The sequence below is a fragment of the Nyctereutes procyonoides genome, unplaced genomic scaffold (assembly GCF_905146905.1).
Source record: "Nyctereutes procyonoides isolate TBG_1078 unplaced genomic scaffold, NYPRO_anot_genome, whole genome shotgun sequence".
NCBI classification, from domain to species: domain Eukaryota; kingdom Metazoa; phylum Chordata; class Mammalia; order Carnivora; family Canidae; genus Nyctereutes; species Nyctereutes procyonoides.
The window spans coordinates 74,465,831-74,485,519 of NW_026575052.1; the positions used below are offsets into that span (position 1 = coordinate 74,465,831).

General features: G+C 34.7%; 1 protein-coding gene across 1 annotated transcript in view; it reads right to left on the minus strand.

Annotated features, from left to right (window-relative positions):
- MALRD1 (MAM and LDL receptor class A domain containing 1) overlaps positions 1-19,689 on the minus strand; it is a 761,302-nt gene that overhangs the window by 510,264 nt on the left and 231,349 nt on the right. Inside the window, 2 exon segments of the mRNA XM_055332672.1 lie at positions 5,869-6,031; positions 8,626-8,802. Of these exon segments, the coding sequence (XP_055188647.1) occupies positions 5,869-6,031; positions 8,626-8,802 (340 nt within the window).

Here is a 19,689-nt window from a genome sequence, read left to right on the forward strand (position 1 = left end):
GACTCCCTTCAAGTATTATTAAAGACACATACACACCCAAGATAGACCTGAAGACTTGGTAAGTTACCTGAACCTCCCAATGGACCTCTCTTTCAGCAAATAACACTTCCCTGAGGCATTACACATCAATTCTGCATATGCTGGTTCCATGTGTGATTCTCTTCTCACAGAGTAGATGCTCCAAAAACACATGCCTAACCTAACAAATTATGTGCCTAGCCAAGGCTATCTCTGCAATCTTTCAGGCCAGAAAGCTCTTTGATGTCTCCTCTAGATTTGTCTAACACATCTGTGCAGGAAATAGATTAAAACTACATTTTTTTATTTTAATATAATTAAATGAAAAGCATATTTAAAAATTATACAATGAAAATGAAGTTTTAATTAATTTCTGAATGCAGTTATAACCATGACATAAAATTATTTTATTATTAAAAAGTGATCTTGGCTAACAACATAAAAATCATACACAGTATGATGAATTTATTCTTAAAATTTTACCTTGTATAGCAAATGTACTACCTAACCATTGTATATCTGTTATTTTATGTATGGTGCGCAAGTACTACTTTCGGCAAAGATTTTTCTTAAATTCCGTGTTTTTAAGCCACTGTGGTTAACTTTTAAAATTACATATCAAGTTAAAATACACTGGAATAAAATTAAAGTGATTTAATTCACTTAATTAACACAAATTATTAATGTATGCAAATATAAGGAATAGATACTTACCTCAAGGATAATGTAAACAGTAGCAATTTTCCTCGCGCTTTAGAGGTACAACTATGCTTTATACTCAGTCCTGTGGCAATGCAGCCAGAAATGCCGCTTCCCACAAGTGTTACAACAGTTAAGAGAAAATTATTACAGTTAATTTAGATTTTGACTGTTTGCACTTTTATTTTTATTTCAGCAAAAGTGTTACTAAGGCCTGATATTTAACTATTATTCTAGATTTATAAAACTGGATCTTTTAGAAATTATGTTGAGAGAGTGTTAAAGCATCTAAATTGGCCTATAAAATACTAGCTTATCTTCTTACCAAAGAAGCCTTGGAGAAAGCAATAATTTTAGTATTTAATGTCTAAGAGATTAAAGCTTTAGAAATTGTTATTGCTGCAGAGCAGAAAACATTAAAACATTTTCAGTTTTACTGAAGCTTTTATCCACATTTACATCTAGCACTTAGACAGATTATGATGTGCACGGTTATGTCACAGGGACAGTTTGCATTATTTATGTGGCTTTTAGTTTATAATGATGTTAAACCTGCACAAACGCATAACATAGAGAGGAATGTAGGTGCATTTGCAACAGTGGAGACTATAACTCATTTCTACCTGAAAGTGTTATGAAATAAAAGGAAAAATCTAAGAAAAAGTACTTCTACTTTACAAATGACACACTTAAGAAACTGTGTTCTATGTAATCTGCATTTTTAATGAGATAGTTCATATTCAAATAGTTTCTCAACAATCCGTAAGCAAATTCTAAAATCCAATGTATTTTGAAGTATCTGTCTTTTTCAGATAGGCAAAAAGGTCTGAGGGAAAAAAAATGTTGGGTATTATACAATGAATGGAGGAATGTAGACAGTGCCTTGAAATTATATTTCTTCTAGATTAACTGAGGGGAAAGATTTTTTTTTAATATTTTATTTATTTATTTATTTGAGAGAGAGAGAATGTGTGTGTGCATGTGCACGTGCACGCACATGCAAGAGTAAGAGGGAGAGAGAATCTGAAACAGACTCGGCTGAGAATGGAGCCCAATCCCATGACCCCAAGATCATGACCTGAGTGGAAACAGAGTTGAATGATCAACTGACTGAACCACCCAGTGCCCCCAAAGGTAAAGATATTTCTCACACACTATTTTTCAATTACGTTATTTTTCAAGACACAAATTTTATTTTTAAATGCAATTACCTTAGAACAAATTTTTTGTTTGTCCTGAAACATTTTGTACTATATTTTAATTAGTTACTATATTAAGAGAAAAATGAATCTGCTCTGATCGAAATTAGAATAAGGACATGAGAAAGTCATCTTCTTTTAAGAATACCTTCACCACTTCCTGACATGGTACCCTCTAGGGATGAGGTTCTAGAAGCATCTAGGAATTACACTAAAATACAGATTTTCAGGTGTACTCTGAGATTTTGATCCAAGTGTTTCAGAACTGCATTTAAATATATATATGTATGTATGTATACATACATATATATGTATATATAGTGTGTGTGTGTGTATATGTGTGTGTATGTATAAATTGACAGTGGCCCTAATCACCATTTTGAGAAACTTCCCTAAGGCTTCTATGAACACAGTTAGAAACCACTAATCTAGAACAGGCATACACATTCCCCTAGACATCATTCCATAACAGAAATGAAGTGTGGAGAACTTAATTTTGCCTGAGGGAATGATATATAAAATCATCCCCAAGATAAATCTTAATACCAAACCTCATTTAACCAACAGATGGGCGTTTAGTCAAAAAAAAATTGATTTAAGGGCCAAGGACTCAAAACTTTGCTCTCTTTGGCTTCCTGTAGTAAAAATAAATAAGCTGCATCAAACAAAGACTCCTTCTAGGAGATAAAAACAATTACAAATTTATGGTACTTAGCTATGAACCAATTTACATACTATGGTAAAATTGTCTGAACTAAAGGACTAGGCTAATTAAACTGATCCTGGAGGTCAGAGTAGAGAAGTCTGAGATCAAATAAAACTACAAACGGGAAGAAATCATGACACAACACTTCCAAATCTAAACATATTTAAATTTGAATTAGCTTCAAAGCTCAGGTGCTAGGTGATCCAAATACCTTAATTCAATGCTAAACAATTAAAAAAAAAATGTCAGCTGAGTAGGACTAATGTTTTTGCCAAGTTCCCTAGTAGTTCCTCATATGTGAATGGGTATAAAATCATTTTTCTTCTGTTTTTTTCTTTTTTACTACATTATGTTTCTTTTTTCCAAAACACTCAGAAAATAACTTTTCAGCTAAATGTTCGTGTCACTAAATAAGTTAAAGGAAATGGAAATTTCACCCAACCCCAAACTCAAAAGAACATGCAAATAGTGACTGATGATATTTACACTAAATGAATTTTACTTTATTTCACTGGAGTGAAATAGTTGAGAACAATAATGATTTCTATGTGCCTTGATTTCAATCCTAGGTAAAAATCATGCTTACGTGCCCTTCATTAGGCCCTGCTAGGCAGAGTGTAGAAAGAATCCACTCATCAAGCTCTGTGCTGAGGCCATGGCTATATATTCCCAGCTCAAGAAGAGATACCTTTTACTAAGTCATATCAAAATGTTGAAAAAACCAGCTGTACTCTCCATAAACAACAAGTGAAAACTAAAGATGTATCCCTTTTGTAGACCACAAAGTTCATTTCAGATACTTCGGTATAAAGGCTTATGGGTCCATTAAAGCATAAAGACCAAAGGGTAGAGCATCATTTGGAACATGGCTTCATTTATAGCTTTTACTGCTATATTTTCATGATGAAACACACATATTAAGATATTATCTAAGGGGCACCTGGGTGGCACAGTTAGTTGCCTCTGACTCTTGGTTTTGACTCAGGTCATGATCCCAGAGTCATGAGATTGAGCCCTGAATCAGGCTCTGCACTGGGCATCAAGTCTGCTTGAGATCTTTGTGCCCTCTCCCTCCACCCATACTTCCACACCATTCTCTCTCTCTAAAATAAATAAATAAATATATATCTTTTTAAAAAAAAAAAAGATGTTATCTAAGATTTGACTACACAATGAAAACTTCCCTACATATTCCCACACCACCATGACTTTTCTAGACTTTTTATTGCTTCATTAAATACATGAAGTGAGAGAATATTTTGAAATATTTTAATGTGCTTTTTGTCTTTGGCACTTGTTTATGAATGATCTTCACCAACCTGAGCCCAAATCCATCTTTGCCTTAAGGAGAACTTGATTACAGAACATGAAGATGGGAAAAGAATTGGTGTAGAGTTTTGTGATTTTCAAAATTGAGTCAAAAACTATTTCAAACACAATTGACTTAAAACCTTGGCTTTAAATTCCTGGAGCCACACATCTGGGAGAGAAAAAGCATTTTCTAAATTAGAAAAAGCTTCCCTCTAAATATAAAAAATAAAATTTGGAAAACAGAGTTTGGAAATTTACTATAAGCCACTAAGTAGGATGGATATATGATGCATAAAAAACTATTTCTTATTACAAAATAAAAATGTCAAACCTTCCTTGGCTGCATCAGAAGGAGCCTGGAGAAGAGAGGAGCAGAAACCTGGGGGAGATGCAAGCTTAGGGACTACTCTCTTCTCCACATTCATTGTCATATACAGAATGTCGATTAAATATTACCTAAATAGTCATTTAAAAATATATTTAATTTTTTTTGCTTTGCAGCCCATAATTATAAATCTATAAATATATAGGTCCTAATCACCAATTAATTCAACAAATAATTATGAAGACTTAATATATGTCAGTCATTTAGAAATAATGCAATAAATAGGGAAGCCACAGACCCTGTGATTCCTGAGTATGCAGTCTATGGAGGGAGCAGGGGGAAAAGACAAGTCAATTAAAAGCAAATTATATTACTCTGCTTATAATATGCTAACACATATTTACACCTTTACCACATGGAAGGGAAATTCTAGTTTGCCTTTTTCTTTATTGAAATACAGATTATTAATGCAATATGGTTTATTTAGATGTGCCAGAAATACTTTCTGAAATTACCCTTTGCTTTTCTAGGAGTCAGAAGTGGCCCAAGGAAAATTTGAATACTGAAAATCTCCAAAATTAACTGCCAACTGTTGAAGGGAATCAAAACACATGGTATTAATATCTGCTACTCTATATACTTTGGACAACATGGCTGATAATATTGAAATCCAATGATGGTAAAACTGGAACCCTTTTAACAAAACAAAACAACAAGAGAGAGATCAGAAAACCAGTGTTAAAAGCCAGCCCAGAAGATATTATGGCTTCTTTGAGTACCTGGTCAGGTTGCCCAAGGCAATAATTAACTAGCAGTAGACACACCATTAGTTTTCCTCGAAAACAGAAGCCATAGAAGTGGGGCTCTTGAAACTTTAACCGTGGAGAGGTATGAAGGCATAAAGGTTTTGAAAACATTCCCTGTAATATAAATGGGGATCCTTTCACCATCTTTAGGATTACTTCCATGAAACCATTAAAAGAAAAGAATGAAGGATGGGACCTTATGAGAAGTAAGCTCTAAATATATCTGTGGCCTACAAAACAGGGAAAGGTATGAGTTATGAAGCCTTGGAAAGAAAAGACCAAAATAAGTGACAATGAAGATGAAAGACTAGAAGAAAAGGGAAAGGTGAGGAGAAAGAGGATCTTAAAAAGGAGGAAACAAAAGACTCAGGCAGAGGAAGGAAGAAATGGATAATTCTATTCAATTTATTTAAAATTTTTTTTAACTTTTTAAGTAGGCTCCATTCCCAACATTGGGCTTGAACTCGAACTCACAATCCTGAGATCAAGAGTCACATGCTCTACTGAATGAGCCAGCCAGGTGTCCCTGAATAGATAATCTTAAAACAACATTTGTGGTAATATTACAAATTATTATTTTTCTTATATATTTCTCTAGTTTCTATGACTTTTATAAGAGCATTCATAGCTTTTTAAATTCAATGGCTTTTTTCCCCCAATTTTATATGAAAACTACACATAGTCCATCTACTCTCTAATTTGATCTTTACAATAGTAGTGGCTTAAGATAAGGTGATGTAGCAGGAATTTGGAAGCTGCTTAATACAGTTCCTAAAAACATGTTCAAAATGTGTGGTCACTTACGTTGTATGATCCACCAATGGCCTATGATTTTCTTCCCCATGATGAATACTGGTTCCATTACCAAGTCCCCATCTGAATGTGTTTGAATCTTGAATTAGCATTTCTGGAATTGATTGGTACCACTTACACAGGCTTTCTTTTTCAAAGCTGCAAACTTTCATAACTTGAATAGAGTAAAACAAAGACAAGATGAACTAATCACAATAAATGTATCAATAAATGACAACTTACCCGTAAAAGGCACTTTTTTACTGTTGGGTTTCTTTTCTTAGTTATCTTTTAAGCATAATTAAAATAATTAGACAAATGATTTATATAATCACTAGAAGAGTTTTAAAGAAATCTATGTGCACCATATTCAAATATCTACAGTAGCTGTAACATGGGCATAAATGCATATAATAAAACATTTGTTCTGATAAGGAGGTGAGATTTTAATTATGTCCTAGAATAGCAATCTAAGCATTGCCAGTTTCTCTTCACATAACATTGATGTTACTTACCAAGGTCTGGTAAGTCCATTCTTTTGCCACAGTATTATGAAAAATCTAAACTTCAGTTAAGTCCTTGAAGCAGTCAGTCCAAATTCCAAACTACTTTAATTCAAAGCAGTAATATTTTCCTTGAATTTTTTTTCAATATTCTTGTAATGACTGTATTCTAGTATCACATGCAACTACAACTACAATGATTTTTGAAATACATAGGCTCTGTGTGAAATGTTCTTTCTTTCTCTCTAAACATGCCCATGTGTCTTAAATTCTCCACTGTTCTTGTGTATACTACAGAAGACTCCAACTTTTAAGTGGCATAGGCAGTGTTGGCAAACCACCACCATCACTTAGAAACTTTAGTTCATGATTTAATGTAAAGTTTGAGAAGGAAACACTCCATCAAAAAAAAGTGATTTTTAATCACAACATTCAATTATGTTATTTAATCTCTGACATTAATAGTGGTCATATAATTATCTTGTGAAGAGATTTAAATAATTTTTTTTGTTTCAGAGGTAGAGTTCAGTGATTCATCAGTTGCAATAACACCCAGGGTTCATTACATCAAATGCCCTCCTTATTGCCCATCACCAAGATACCCTCCAATCCCCACCCACCAGAGATTTAAAAATCAATAGGATTCTGTTCTTCATATCATTAAAAAAGAAATGAATCACAGATTTTTCTTAAATTAGAGAGCATAAAGTTTTAGTCAAGCAAGATGAGTGAGCCTGAAGATCTGCTGTACAACATTGTACCTGGTCAACAATAATATATTGTGCACTTAAAAATTTGTTAAGAGTAGCATTCATGCTGTGTTCTTTACACAATAAAAAGCATTGGAAAATGTAAGATCAAAGATAACAGGCAGACATAACATTTCATCTTACAAAAAGATGGAGGAAGCAAGATCACATAATTTGTTCAGAATGAAGTAATAATTCAGTTCATGTGTATTCAAAGTAAATTAATAATCCCAAGATTTTAGAATAGTAATTTAGTAGGAGATATTCATTCAGGACACTTGAAGAACTTTATCACAACGGCTCACCCCATCATAAATGATGTTACTAAAATTACAAAGTTGAACTAAGAAGAAAATCAGTATTCACTAAAGACACTCATTAGGTGTAATCAACAGGATTCTGTGTAAGCTTTCGGAAACGCCACAATTTATGTATGATCATAACAGGATTTGGTCTTCCCAGGAGGAAGTTTGAATACCACAACACCTTCCATTATATTATCTCCCATCTCCAGTGCAACGTATGTATCTCTAGTCAACTTGAGTTAATTACTATCTCGTCTCATCCACAGAGTGAGTTAGCTTTGATTTTTTTGAGTTTGGGGGTCTAGATAAGTTAGTTAATTTACTGTGTATCCTTACATTAAAAAGCATTTCATTTGCTAAATTAAAATAAACATGAACCTTATTTGACTTTCTAAGTTTTAGAATTTCTTCACAATGCTGGCAGAAGATGGAATAGAGCTTCATTACACTCTGTATTATCTGCATGGTCTGAACCCTTAATATCATCAAGACACTTGAGAAATATTATACTATAGGAAATTCATATACTATCCAATAAATAGAGAAGGGGAAAATGGCATAAGTATTCACTCCTTCTCATCTTGCACTTTGCCCATTCAGACCCAGATCAATTTTTCTCCTCTATGACTGTATCTTTGGCTGAGAAGTTCACTTTTAGATTAAACATTTGCCTTAGAAGCTATATATTGGCACATGTCCGTAAGTTCCAGAAAAAGGGGCCCATCTGTATTAAAATTGGGTCTTATGAATTCTACACATTTAACATAGTATTCATTTTATATTTTGCTAATGGCAAATAGCAAATATTTGCTATTAGCAAAATATAAACAAATTCATCTAATTTGAGAGTTTTAAAATACTTTCACCTTGACCATTCCTATTTCATGAGTGTGAGGAGTAGAATAGAGACAAACAGGGGGTGGATAGCAAAGAACTAGTAAATCATAGTCCCAGAGTCAAGTAATATCCATGAAACAAGTGTTTTGAATCCAAACATCAATTAAGAAAAAATTACCTCTTGTTGAGCATCATAGACGAATGCATGCTGATTCTTCTATAATTTGCTATACAAACAGCTTTTATATTAAAACCTCATGTAAGCTAAGTTGAAAATTTCTAACTATGGCACTAGGCCATGCTACTTAAAGATTATACAGGTATTGTTTTATCTGTTTCATGGCTATATTTAATACAAAATAGAAATTCACCTACCACAGAATGATTTATCTGATTGGTCAGGACGGTCATATCTAAAATCACACTTCTGGACTTTTTCAACACAGTGACCATCGGACCTGCAAACAAATTCATTGTCTGTACAGTTGTGTGGAGGTAATGTTACTGGAGCGGACATTTCTGGTGGAGTTGGGAGGTCCACTGGCAAGTTACCTTGATAAGAGATAACATACAGGCATGATTCAATAGATTTTCCATTTAAGATTTTAGACAATAAGTTTTTCTAAGTATGTTTCACATTGTATATTATAAAAAATATTCAGTACTCTTTGGTAATAAGCTGAATTTCATGGAATTTGGAGTCCTCAGTCTTAGTAACAACAAATAACTGCATATAAATAAATGAAGGCGCAGATAGAAATTACTGAAAAACTGTTCAGTAATATCAGAATAAATGAGAGGCTCAAGGACAGTGCAAGGAGCAGTGGGAGTCAAGGGAGTCCCAGAGGGTGGCATTAGGAACCAGAGGCAAGGTCTGGTTAAACCTTCTAGTCCACTAGGTAAACTAACTTTGCTCTTCCACTGCTACAATTAATCCAGCAACTCCTCATCCTTGTTATATCTGCTCTCACATATTTAAGATTCATAGTTGCAAGTGAGACCCAACTAGAGGTATTCACCTGGAAGTATTTATATAATTAAGTAATAATTTCTGAAGTTACAGAGCTTAGAAGAAATATATAGAAGTTAATTTATACAGCAAGTTATTCAATCAACACTAATTAATAACACGCTATGTCATGGACATGGTAGGTGCAATGGATTGAAAGCCAAGTCTGCCATCAATGCAGTAAAATAATTTACTGACTAATAGAGAAAGCAATTAGATAAATCTTTCATTATAATTCCACGGGATACATTTATGATAAAAAGTATAATACCATGGAGGCAAGAATGACACCTATCCTTTCACTCCTTCATTCTAGCACAATTCACAGACCATGGTACATGGTTGGTACACTATCACTGTGAAACGAATTAATAGACGAGTAGAAGGATGGATGGATGGATGACAGAGTGAATGAATAGATGGACAAATGGAAGATTGCACTGTATATGGAGAACACATGAAAGGCATATATCAGATGGGAGGTAGGGAAGACTTCCTGGAAAAGTAATGTTTTAAGTTTTTAGCTATATATATTTTTTAAGGATTTTATTTATATGAGAGAGAGAAAGAGAGAGTGCACAGGCAGAGGGAGGGGCAGCAGGAGAGGCAGAGGAAGAAGCAGACTCCCTGCTGAGCACAGAGCCCTACACAGGGCTCCATTCCAGGACCCTGAGATCATGACCTGAGACAAAGTCAGATGCTTGACCAACTGAGCCACCAAGGTGCCCCAAGTTTTTAGCTTTAAAAGATGAGGAGTTCCTGTCAAGATGAAAAGGGGTACAAGGTCTTTTGGGGCAATGAGCAAAGATTTGTGTGAAGGCAGAGAAATACACTGGCCCATTGTTTGTGGAATACTGTGAGAATTTGCAGAGAGCATCTTGTGGTGCAGTAAGAATGTGTGTGATAAAGTCACTAGATGTGTAACTTGTTGGGAGACAATTAGCACATCATAAAGAGCTAAATGGGACCAACTTAGGAGTTTGGAATAAATACAAGAAGCAGTGGAGAAATGCCAAGGTATACAATTTCCAATTTAAGAAATACTTCTCTGTCATTAGTGTGAAGAATGATTTGCAGGTGGTTCTGACAAGAAGGAGAAAAACTAAGCTTTCACTTTAATTCCAGGCAACTAATAAACCAAAGCAGAGAGAGTTTGGAGGAAAGACCAGAGACCTGAGCAACAGCAAACACCCAGTATCTAGCCTGGGAATTCAGGTGCTGTTGGGAATTTGAGGACGGTCCAATAAATAGCACTTTGTTTCTTAGCTCAAGTTTTGAAATAATTAAGAACTGAGACTGAAATATATAGCAGATAGATCAAAAATATCACCTTTTTATGTAAGAGTTGATCATGAAGAAAATGTCCCATACCTATAGACAGGGGGTCTTTTAAAGTATAAAATTCAGAAAGGAACAGACTCTCTAAATTATAACTTGTGCTAGAAACTTCCAGTTCTCCTTGTATAGAAGCCTATCATGGTGAACTACAGCAAGAAGTGAAGTAGATCTTATGCTTCCTTGAACTAAGTAGCTCAAAAAAGAAAAGAAGAAAGTAAGGGAACAGTTATGCATACTGAGGCCCTCCTTACAAATCCAGCAACCCATTGTTACTTTTCCACAGCTGACAATAGGGTGCACTCTTAGAGTTTTACTTGCTATGGGTTTTAACAAATGTACAATGATGCTTCCACCATGACAGTGTCATACAGAGTGTGCATTAAAATAATCTTTTGTCTCTGCCTTGCCATCCCTTCCCTCCCCAGAAGCCCTGGCAAACATGGAGCCTTTTACTGTCCCCATAGCATTCCCTTTCACAGAGTGTCATATAGTGGGAATCATATGTTACCTTTGCAGATTGGCTTCTTCCTCTTAATAATATGCATTTAAGTTTATTCCAGGTCTTTACATGGCTTGACGGTACATTTCTTTCCAGCACTGAATAGTATTCCCTGCTTTAGGGTTTTCAACTAAATGAATCATCAGCTAAATATGTATTATATGAATAGTCTATATCTCTTGTCAGGCAGGGCAGTAACATCGTATATACCTTGCTTATTATAAAGTGTTAAAGTATGCTACAATACAAATCATTGTACATTTCTTTTTGAACACTTCTTTGTGAACACAAGCCAGAGTATTTCCAACATAAAACATCTTGAAATGAAATTGCAGTTATAGGGTATGTGATCAGTCAACTTAAGTAGTTATTTCAAAAGTGGTTTTATCCATTTCCATTAAAAAATGTGTGTATTTCACATATTCTCAGGATGCAGCTAACACTTGGTATTATCCAATGTAGGAAAGATTTGCCAGTATAATGGGTCTGAAATAAAAATTCTTTTATACTTTAACATGTATTTCCCTAAGTATTGAGACTTTTTTTTTTAATTTTAGGGTTCACTCAGGTACCTTACTCTAGCTTTTTTTAAAAAAAAACTTTATTTATTCAAAAGAGGCAGAGACATAGGTAGAGGGAGAACCAGGCTCCCTTGGGGGATCCTGGTGCAGGACTCCACCTCAGGACCCTGGGATCACGACCTGAATCGAAGGCAGATGCTCAACCACCAAGCCACCAAGATGCCTCCCTTACTCTAGCTTTTAACTAACTATTAATATCCCTTGTTCTTTTATTCTATTGAATTATTTGGGTTTTTAAAAATTAATTTATAGGTTTATATCCTATATATACTACACTAATCCTCTGTCATTCACCTAGGTGACAAATATACTCTACTAGTCTATGGTATGCCTTTTCATTTTATACAGTGTCTTTCAAAATAAAAATTTCTAATTTAATGCCTTTCAATTTATCAGTTATTTTCTTTATGGTTTGTACTTTAAAGCTTCACTGGAAAAAAATTGTTTCCTGTTTTATCATCAATATTTTTTCTACAATTTCACAGAATTTTGCTAGTTTTACTCTTCACATTTAGGTTCTTACTCCCTCTGGACTTTACTGTTATCTGTTGTCTGTATAAGATTCTAAATTAAATTTTCTTTATATGAATGGCCAATTTTTGATCTAATGATCTATTGAGCAACTCAATTTTTTCTCACTTTATATTGGATTATGAAACATATTACTCAGATATAAGAATGGAGAGAAAACATATGCCTGATTTAAACAGTAATAAAAAGAATAGCCATAAATCTACCATCCAGCCTATGAAATTAAAATTCGCAGCTTTGAACCCTCCACTGTTTCTTTGCAGATCCCACGCCCACATTCCCATATCTCCAGGATAGCAGTGCACTGAATCTTGTGTTTTCCATTTGCTTTTTTTTTTCTTTTAAGATTTTATTTATTTTTAGAAATAGGGCATGTGAGTTGGCTGGGGGGGAACAATGGCAGAGGGACAAGCAAACTCCATCCTGAACATGGACCCTGACAAGGAGCTTAATCTCATAGCCCTGAGATTATGACCTGAGCCAATATCAAGAATTGGATGTTTGGGACGCCTGGGTGGCTCAGTAGTTGAGCATCTGCCTTCAGCTCCAGGAGTGATCCTGGGGTCTGGGAATAGAGCCTTGTATCCACTCCTCACAGGGAACCTGCTTCTCTCCCTATGTCTCTGCCTCTCTCTGTGTGTATTTCATGAATAAGTAAATAAAATCTTAAAAAAAAAAAGTTGGATGTTTGAGCCACCCAGGTGCCCCAAGTTTTAATTTGCTTTTATCATTTTTCTTAATTTGCATATAAGCCAGATAACTATCTCTGGTGCCTATTAGCTCATTATGTGATTAACTGGGTTTGCATGGTGAACTTCTTAGAACAGTGACTATACACATGGAACACCAGGTAAGCCCTTTTTAAATAAATAAACCATTTAAATTTGAACTTGTATCAATGGACTCATTCTTTATATAACTATTGGCAATTTGATCTACTTCCTCAACAGTGTGCATTCACCCATCCTTGTTAATTGCAGTGTTGTGGTTCACTTATTTTGACTGCTGTGTATATTTCATGATGTGATCAAATAACATATATTATTTAGCCATTCTATCATTGGTGGGTTTTTTTTTTTAAGCTGATTCTGTTTGAGGCTTTATTTCATACATTTCTCCTGATGTTTCTAGGAGGGCAATTGCTTGGTCACAGAGAATGGAGAACCCTATGGTGATTTATTAGAAAAGGCCAAACTGTTTTCCAAAGTCATGGCATCAATTTCCATACCTCCCAACAGAGCATAAATATTCTGATTGTGTTACACACACATTTATCCATTGGTATATCTAGATTTACCCATGTGTTGCCATTTCTTTGTTGTCATATTCCCTTGTGCATCTCAGCCATTGCTGACCTCATTTTATCTTTGTCTGATGTTCACATTTACATAATTCATTTGTTAAGAGTCTGGTGCAGTAAGTCTTCTTTTGTGTTTGTGGGTATTATCCTCTAAATGCCTATTTTTGACCCCCATTACTAAAAGAGTTTTGCTTTGCTCTAGACTAACAGGTGTTATTTCTCAGAACTTTTTTTTTAAAGATTTTTAGTTATTTATTTGAGTGAGAGGCAGATAGTGAGAGAGAGCACAAGTAGGGGAGAAGGACGGAGAGAATCAAACTCTGCTGAGCAGGGAGCCTGATGTGGGGCTTGATCTCAGGGTTCTGGGATCATGACCTGAGCCAAAAGCAGACACTCAACCACTGAGCCACCCAGGCACCCCTAATGGTTCACTTTTATACAGTGTGTTGCTTTTATTGTTTTTCTAACTCATTTCCATGAGTCAAGCCCTGGATTTATTCCTACTATAATATTTTGCATGAGGCTCACTTCACCTATAAATCTGTATCTTACATTAATTTTAAGCCAGTATAGGCTTTTAGATTTTTTTTAATTTTTATTTATTTATGACAGTCACAGAGAGAGAGAGAGAGGCAGAGACATAGGCAGAGGGAGAATCAGGCTCCATGCACCGGGAGCCTGATGTGGGATTCGATCCCGGGTCTCCAGGATCACACCCTGGGCCAAAGGCAGGCGCTAAACCGCTGCGCCACCCAGGGATCCCCCAGTATAGGCTTTTAAATGACTTCTTCATTTTATTTATTCTCTTTCTGGAACTCCAACAGCTTCTATAATCTACACTTCAAGTAAGTCTACCTTTTCATTTCCCCCATCTATACATATATGGCATTCTGAAATTCTCTCATAGCTATTTTCTTTAAGTAATTTTCATTAATCTTTCATTAATTAATCAAAACACTGAGGTTATCTTTTAGTTATTTAATTTATCCACTGAGATTTTTATTTCATTGAATTTATTTCTCATTTCAAGAAAGCCAACAGGATTTTTTTTTTTTAATGTTCTGCCCTTAAAAAAAAAAAAAGTCATGCTATTTTCTTAGGCTTGGAATCCTTTCATATGTTTATTTATTGGCTTTCTGGTTTTGCACAACTAATCTCCACAGACTTTAGAAGCTCAGATAATAAACACTTATTATCTGGCACAGTTTCCAGGAGTCTGAAGTGTAGAAAAGGCTTAGTTAGCTTGGTGTGATTCAGACTCAGGGTCTCATAAGAATGCTATCAAAGATGTTAGCCAAGGATGTTATCATCCGAAGGCTGGACTGGGGCTGGAATATCTGCTTCTAAGGGAGTTCATTCACAATCCTGAGAAGTTAGTGCTACTACTGGCAGGAGTATTTCTTCCCCATAGGGCTACTTGACTATCCTTTTCACATGGAGTCTGGCTTCCCTCATTCCCTCAGACTGATCCAAGAGAAGATAGGGGAAGCCTAGGTTTGGAAATTATACACTGTCTTTGCCATGTGGGTCATTATACACAGGTCAGTCCTACTTAGTGTGGGAAGGGACCGGTACACAGGGCACAAACACCAAGAGATGGGGATCGCTGGGGGCTTCTTTGGACTATGGTTACCATAATTTGCTATCTTTTCTTTATCACCTAGTGTACAAGAGTTCTTTTAGATCAACTTTGAGTCGTTTCTTTTGGAACCCCAGTGGTGCCTCCAGGCAAGGGGTGGTATATCCCCTTTGGCCCTATTTTACTCTTTTCTTCCCTCTCATCTATCCTATATTTTCTTACTTAATTCTAACAGTCACATTATGCCTTCTGTTTTATTTTTTCCATACTCTGTTGCTCTCATCTGGGGATTTGTTTTTTATACTCAACATTTAAATACATGCATATTATATTTGACATTTCTGGGTATATGTAGTGCTACAGTGTTCAGATTGCCTGGTCTTTCATATTATTAAAACAGTAGTCCTAACTGCATCCTTAGACCTCATTTCAACTTATATGAGGAAACAGTTCCTCTTAAGAACAAATCATGAACATGAGTGGGTATCAGAAAAAGAAGGCTGATAGGCCAATGCTCAGGAAAAATAGAGACAACTCATTTTGTATATGTACATCAGAAGTGAGCCAGCAATGACAGGTGAAAGGACCAGTACTCTAAAAAAGAAACTAAGATCTTGAAATACTTTGTCCTGTCTTCACTACCCTGTTAGTCTACCAGAATTAGTACAACTTAAAAACCAAGTAAGTTCAATACGTTTGTATTTGAGAACAACAGAAGAGTAAATAGAGAAAAGTGTGTCTTTTCCTCCAGAGCCAAATTTTGGATATGGTGTTGTTTTAACTATCTATAAAGGTGGAGTTGCAACTGATTCCTTGAGATCTGGCATATAGAAGTAAAACACAGGCCTGAAACATGGTTAGGCCAAGACACAATTTGGAGACTGAGGCATGCAAAGGACTGCAAGCTTCCTGACAGATTCTCTGACCTGTGCAGATGATCTAGACTTTTCATCTAAAGAGCATGAAAGTCAACTTATTCTACTCTGCAATGATTTCAAGCAGTAATTCCTAAAGTATCATACTCTCAACTCAGGTGATAATAGAGATTACTTCATGTAGTATATATGAAGTAGTATACTTCATGTAGTATATGTAGTATATTCATAGTATAAACTATGAATTTTGAACAATTTTAAGAGTGAAATATACCTAGAATGATATACCTGTCTGTCAGCTTGGGCTGCTATACCAGAATACCATAGACTGGGTGGCTTAAACAAATTTCTCAGAGTTCTGGAGGCTGAAAGTCTAAGATTGGGGTGACAGCATGGTTGAGTTCTTGGTTATGTCCTCTCAGCTTTTTCTGGTGCATGTGTGCAGAGAGAGATCTTTTGTCTCTTCCTCTTCTCATAAGAGCACTAATTCCTTGATGGGGGCAGCACTTCTGTGACCTGCTTTAGCTCTATTTACCTCTAAAAGCACCCCCCATACCTTCCAAACAGCATCCCATTGGGTTTTAGGGTTTCAACATATGAATACTGGGAGGACATAAACATTCAGTCCATTGCAAAGATTATGATGATTATTTCTAACCTATACTTGCTTAAAAGGCTAGAGTTGATAGCAATGATAGAGTTAAGTCTCTTTAAACAAACAGCTTTGCATAATAAACAAAATTGCAAAGGTGAAATGCAGATGACTGAAATTCACACTCACTAAGAAGCAGAGATTAGTATAGCTGATCTGATCCTCCATATCCCTAAGCCACAGGGAAACCAACTCACCTGCACACCTGTCATCCTAAGAAAAGGACTCAGGCTCCAGATGGACCCAATGTTCTAACTTCTTGCTCTATGAATACTTGTAGCAAATATAATTCATGCTGCCCTAATATAATCTTTCCAATTAAGGAGATTTTCCAATTGGTTTTATACTAGACTTCATTCCCTACAGCCATTCCTGCATTGGTAATTAAGAAAATAAAACCAATATTTTAACATCTCTAGTCCTTAATAAATTATCACTGCCTTTAACTTACCATAACTGTGTGAATTACCTGACTGATATGTCTAGTTGTTCTTCCTGTATGTCTAGGTGATAATATCTATGTTTTTCTTGTGACTTCTGATGTTAAGAGATATATTTAATTTAAAAACCTAAAAGTCTACTTAAAGTTTAAATATAATCAATCTTCAGACAATTGAAAAATCTGAAATACCTCCAAGAGAAAAGTGTACATTCTTCCTATTGCACTGAATACAGCAATTTGGTCATACCCACAAGGTAAAACAACTATACTCAGCATAAGTGTACTGAATGCCTGTGTTAGGTCTTCTTTCTAGGACAGTAGGTTTTACTAAAACTTAGCTATTCTCTGGATATGATTTATAACAACTATGTGATACAGCTATTTACCACACATTATGCAATTCCTTTTTTCTCTGTCTACAGTAACAAATCCACTCTTTTCAAATGTTATTGCTTTCACTCATGTATCCAATGAAGTTTTCTAGGTGGCACAGAGTATTATCCATCTTTAAAGATACTGTATCATACATGAATGTGACTACAACTAGACTGCAGTAGAAGTTGAACAATTTTCAAGCTAAAAATCGAAGTACTTTAACAGCCTTATGCTGTTTAAATTAGCATTCCCCTCAATTAAAAGATGACAAAATAAAGTTTTAACTATAAAATAGATTAAAGTTATTTATTTGCCCAATTTTATTTTCTAGAAACAAATAAAAATATTAAGTTGAATGGACCACAGGCTTTGGCCAATTTTTCCCCTATATATTTGCTAATATTTTCTATATATTGTTAATATTCCTATATATTTCTTATATTTTTCAAGACTACACCAAACCTGCTAAAATCAGAATATTTAAGATTGCAAACATGAGTCTCAAATTTCTTGATTTTTTGCCTTGAATCTTTTATTGAACTGTAAATATTTCCAATAATTTGCATTTTTTTCAGAGTCTGTATTTCCTTTTGAAAGATATGGAAGAAAGACCTTAAAACAAAATGCTTTTATGGAATGTATTATTCTGAGACAAATAGATACACCTAACAGCTTAACATTCTAAGGTAAAAAGCTGCAGGCAAGATCTTAAAAATGAAGACAAAAGTACCCAAACTTTTCCCCTTGCCTTTTCATTTGCACTGAAGCAAACATTACTCTTTGCAGAAAGAAGGGGGACTTGAACAAGCATTTATACACAAAGCTGGTGAGACACTGAGGTTAATGAGGAGGGATGCCAAAAATTTAATCAGCTCAGTCATTTTAAAAATGACAATAACAAAAAACATTCAGACATCATAAAAATTATGCTTAAGCATCCTATAAATAGTTACCATATTCTCTAAATTTTAAGCCATCATCAGTTGCAAGATACACTACTAACTTTGTTAACAACTTTCCTGAAAAAATAATACACTAATATCTTTGGATACTGATATTCATTCTAATAATTGATATTTTTACAAGTAATAATTTTTATATTGCAGAATTCTGATTTTTAGAATAGGATGAAAAATATGTAGGCAATTTCTTTTCAGTTTGTAAACAGTATGTTGTGATCCCATGCAGTTATGACTTTAGTTTTACAAATACCCCAGCTATCTCACAAATAATCCTTGAAGCAAGATAGAAATTGCCACGTGTTCTGCCAAAGGGAACTTTTTTCTTGCTTTTCGCATGTAGTATGGAAAAAGAATAATGCAAAACAGATATTTCCTTTGGGGTACTTATTTTTAAATCTGAATATTGACTGGCAATAATACTTTCTTAATAATAATCTATTCTAATGATCTGATTCAAAGTGAGGGTATTTGACTTTGCCATAATCCTCCATCATTGTCTATTCGGGGAATGAACAACATCATCATATGCTGATGCAAAAAAATCATAGGATTCTATCGCATGGTTAAGTTTGTCTACTTTCCCTAGAAATGCAATTAATCTTGTTTAAAAAGTCTTTCCTCTAGTATCCTTCTGGATTGGTTTTAAAATAAGAATCTACATTCACCAAGATATTGAAACAAAGAAGCTACAATCCATAATAGAGAATGGATTTGAAAATTAAGTTAGAAACAACTGGAAGTGAGAAATTGAGAAAGAGTTGACCTGGAAAAGTAAATAATAATGCTGTTGGAAAAAGTGAAAGGAAACTAAGTTGGTGGCATACGTACTACTGGGGGAAAAATAATGAAAGTTTGCAGTTAAAAGGTTACCATTTGAGTCAACACTGTTTTGAACTAAGGTAACAATGGAAAAAAAAACAGAAAAAATATTGTGAAGTTGGAGTCAGCAAGGTTTGCAAGTAGGCAATGTTAAAGGAAAAGTCAAAGAATACTGTGGAATTTAAATCCTGGGTTGCTAGATAGTAGTAATATCATTAGAGGAACAAGGAATGAGGGGGAAAGAGGCTGATTTTGAGGGAATAGGCAAAAATGAAATAAGTAACTCCTTATGGACACTTAGTATAAAATAAAAGTTGCAAGTAATGTGCCAATTCGTACCTTGGGGATTAGGTGAATATTTTGCATCTGTGTGTGTCTATTTTTAAGTTTTTGTTTTGGTTTATTAGCCAAGGAAGAAAAGTGCTATAGATAAATAATCAGCTTATACTGGAAACAAATCAATGTCTGTAAGGGAAT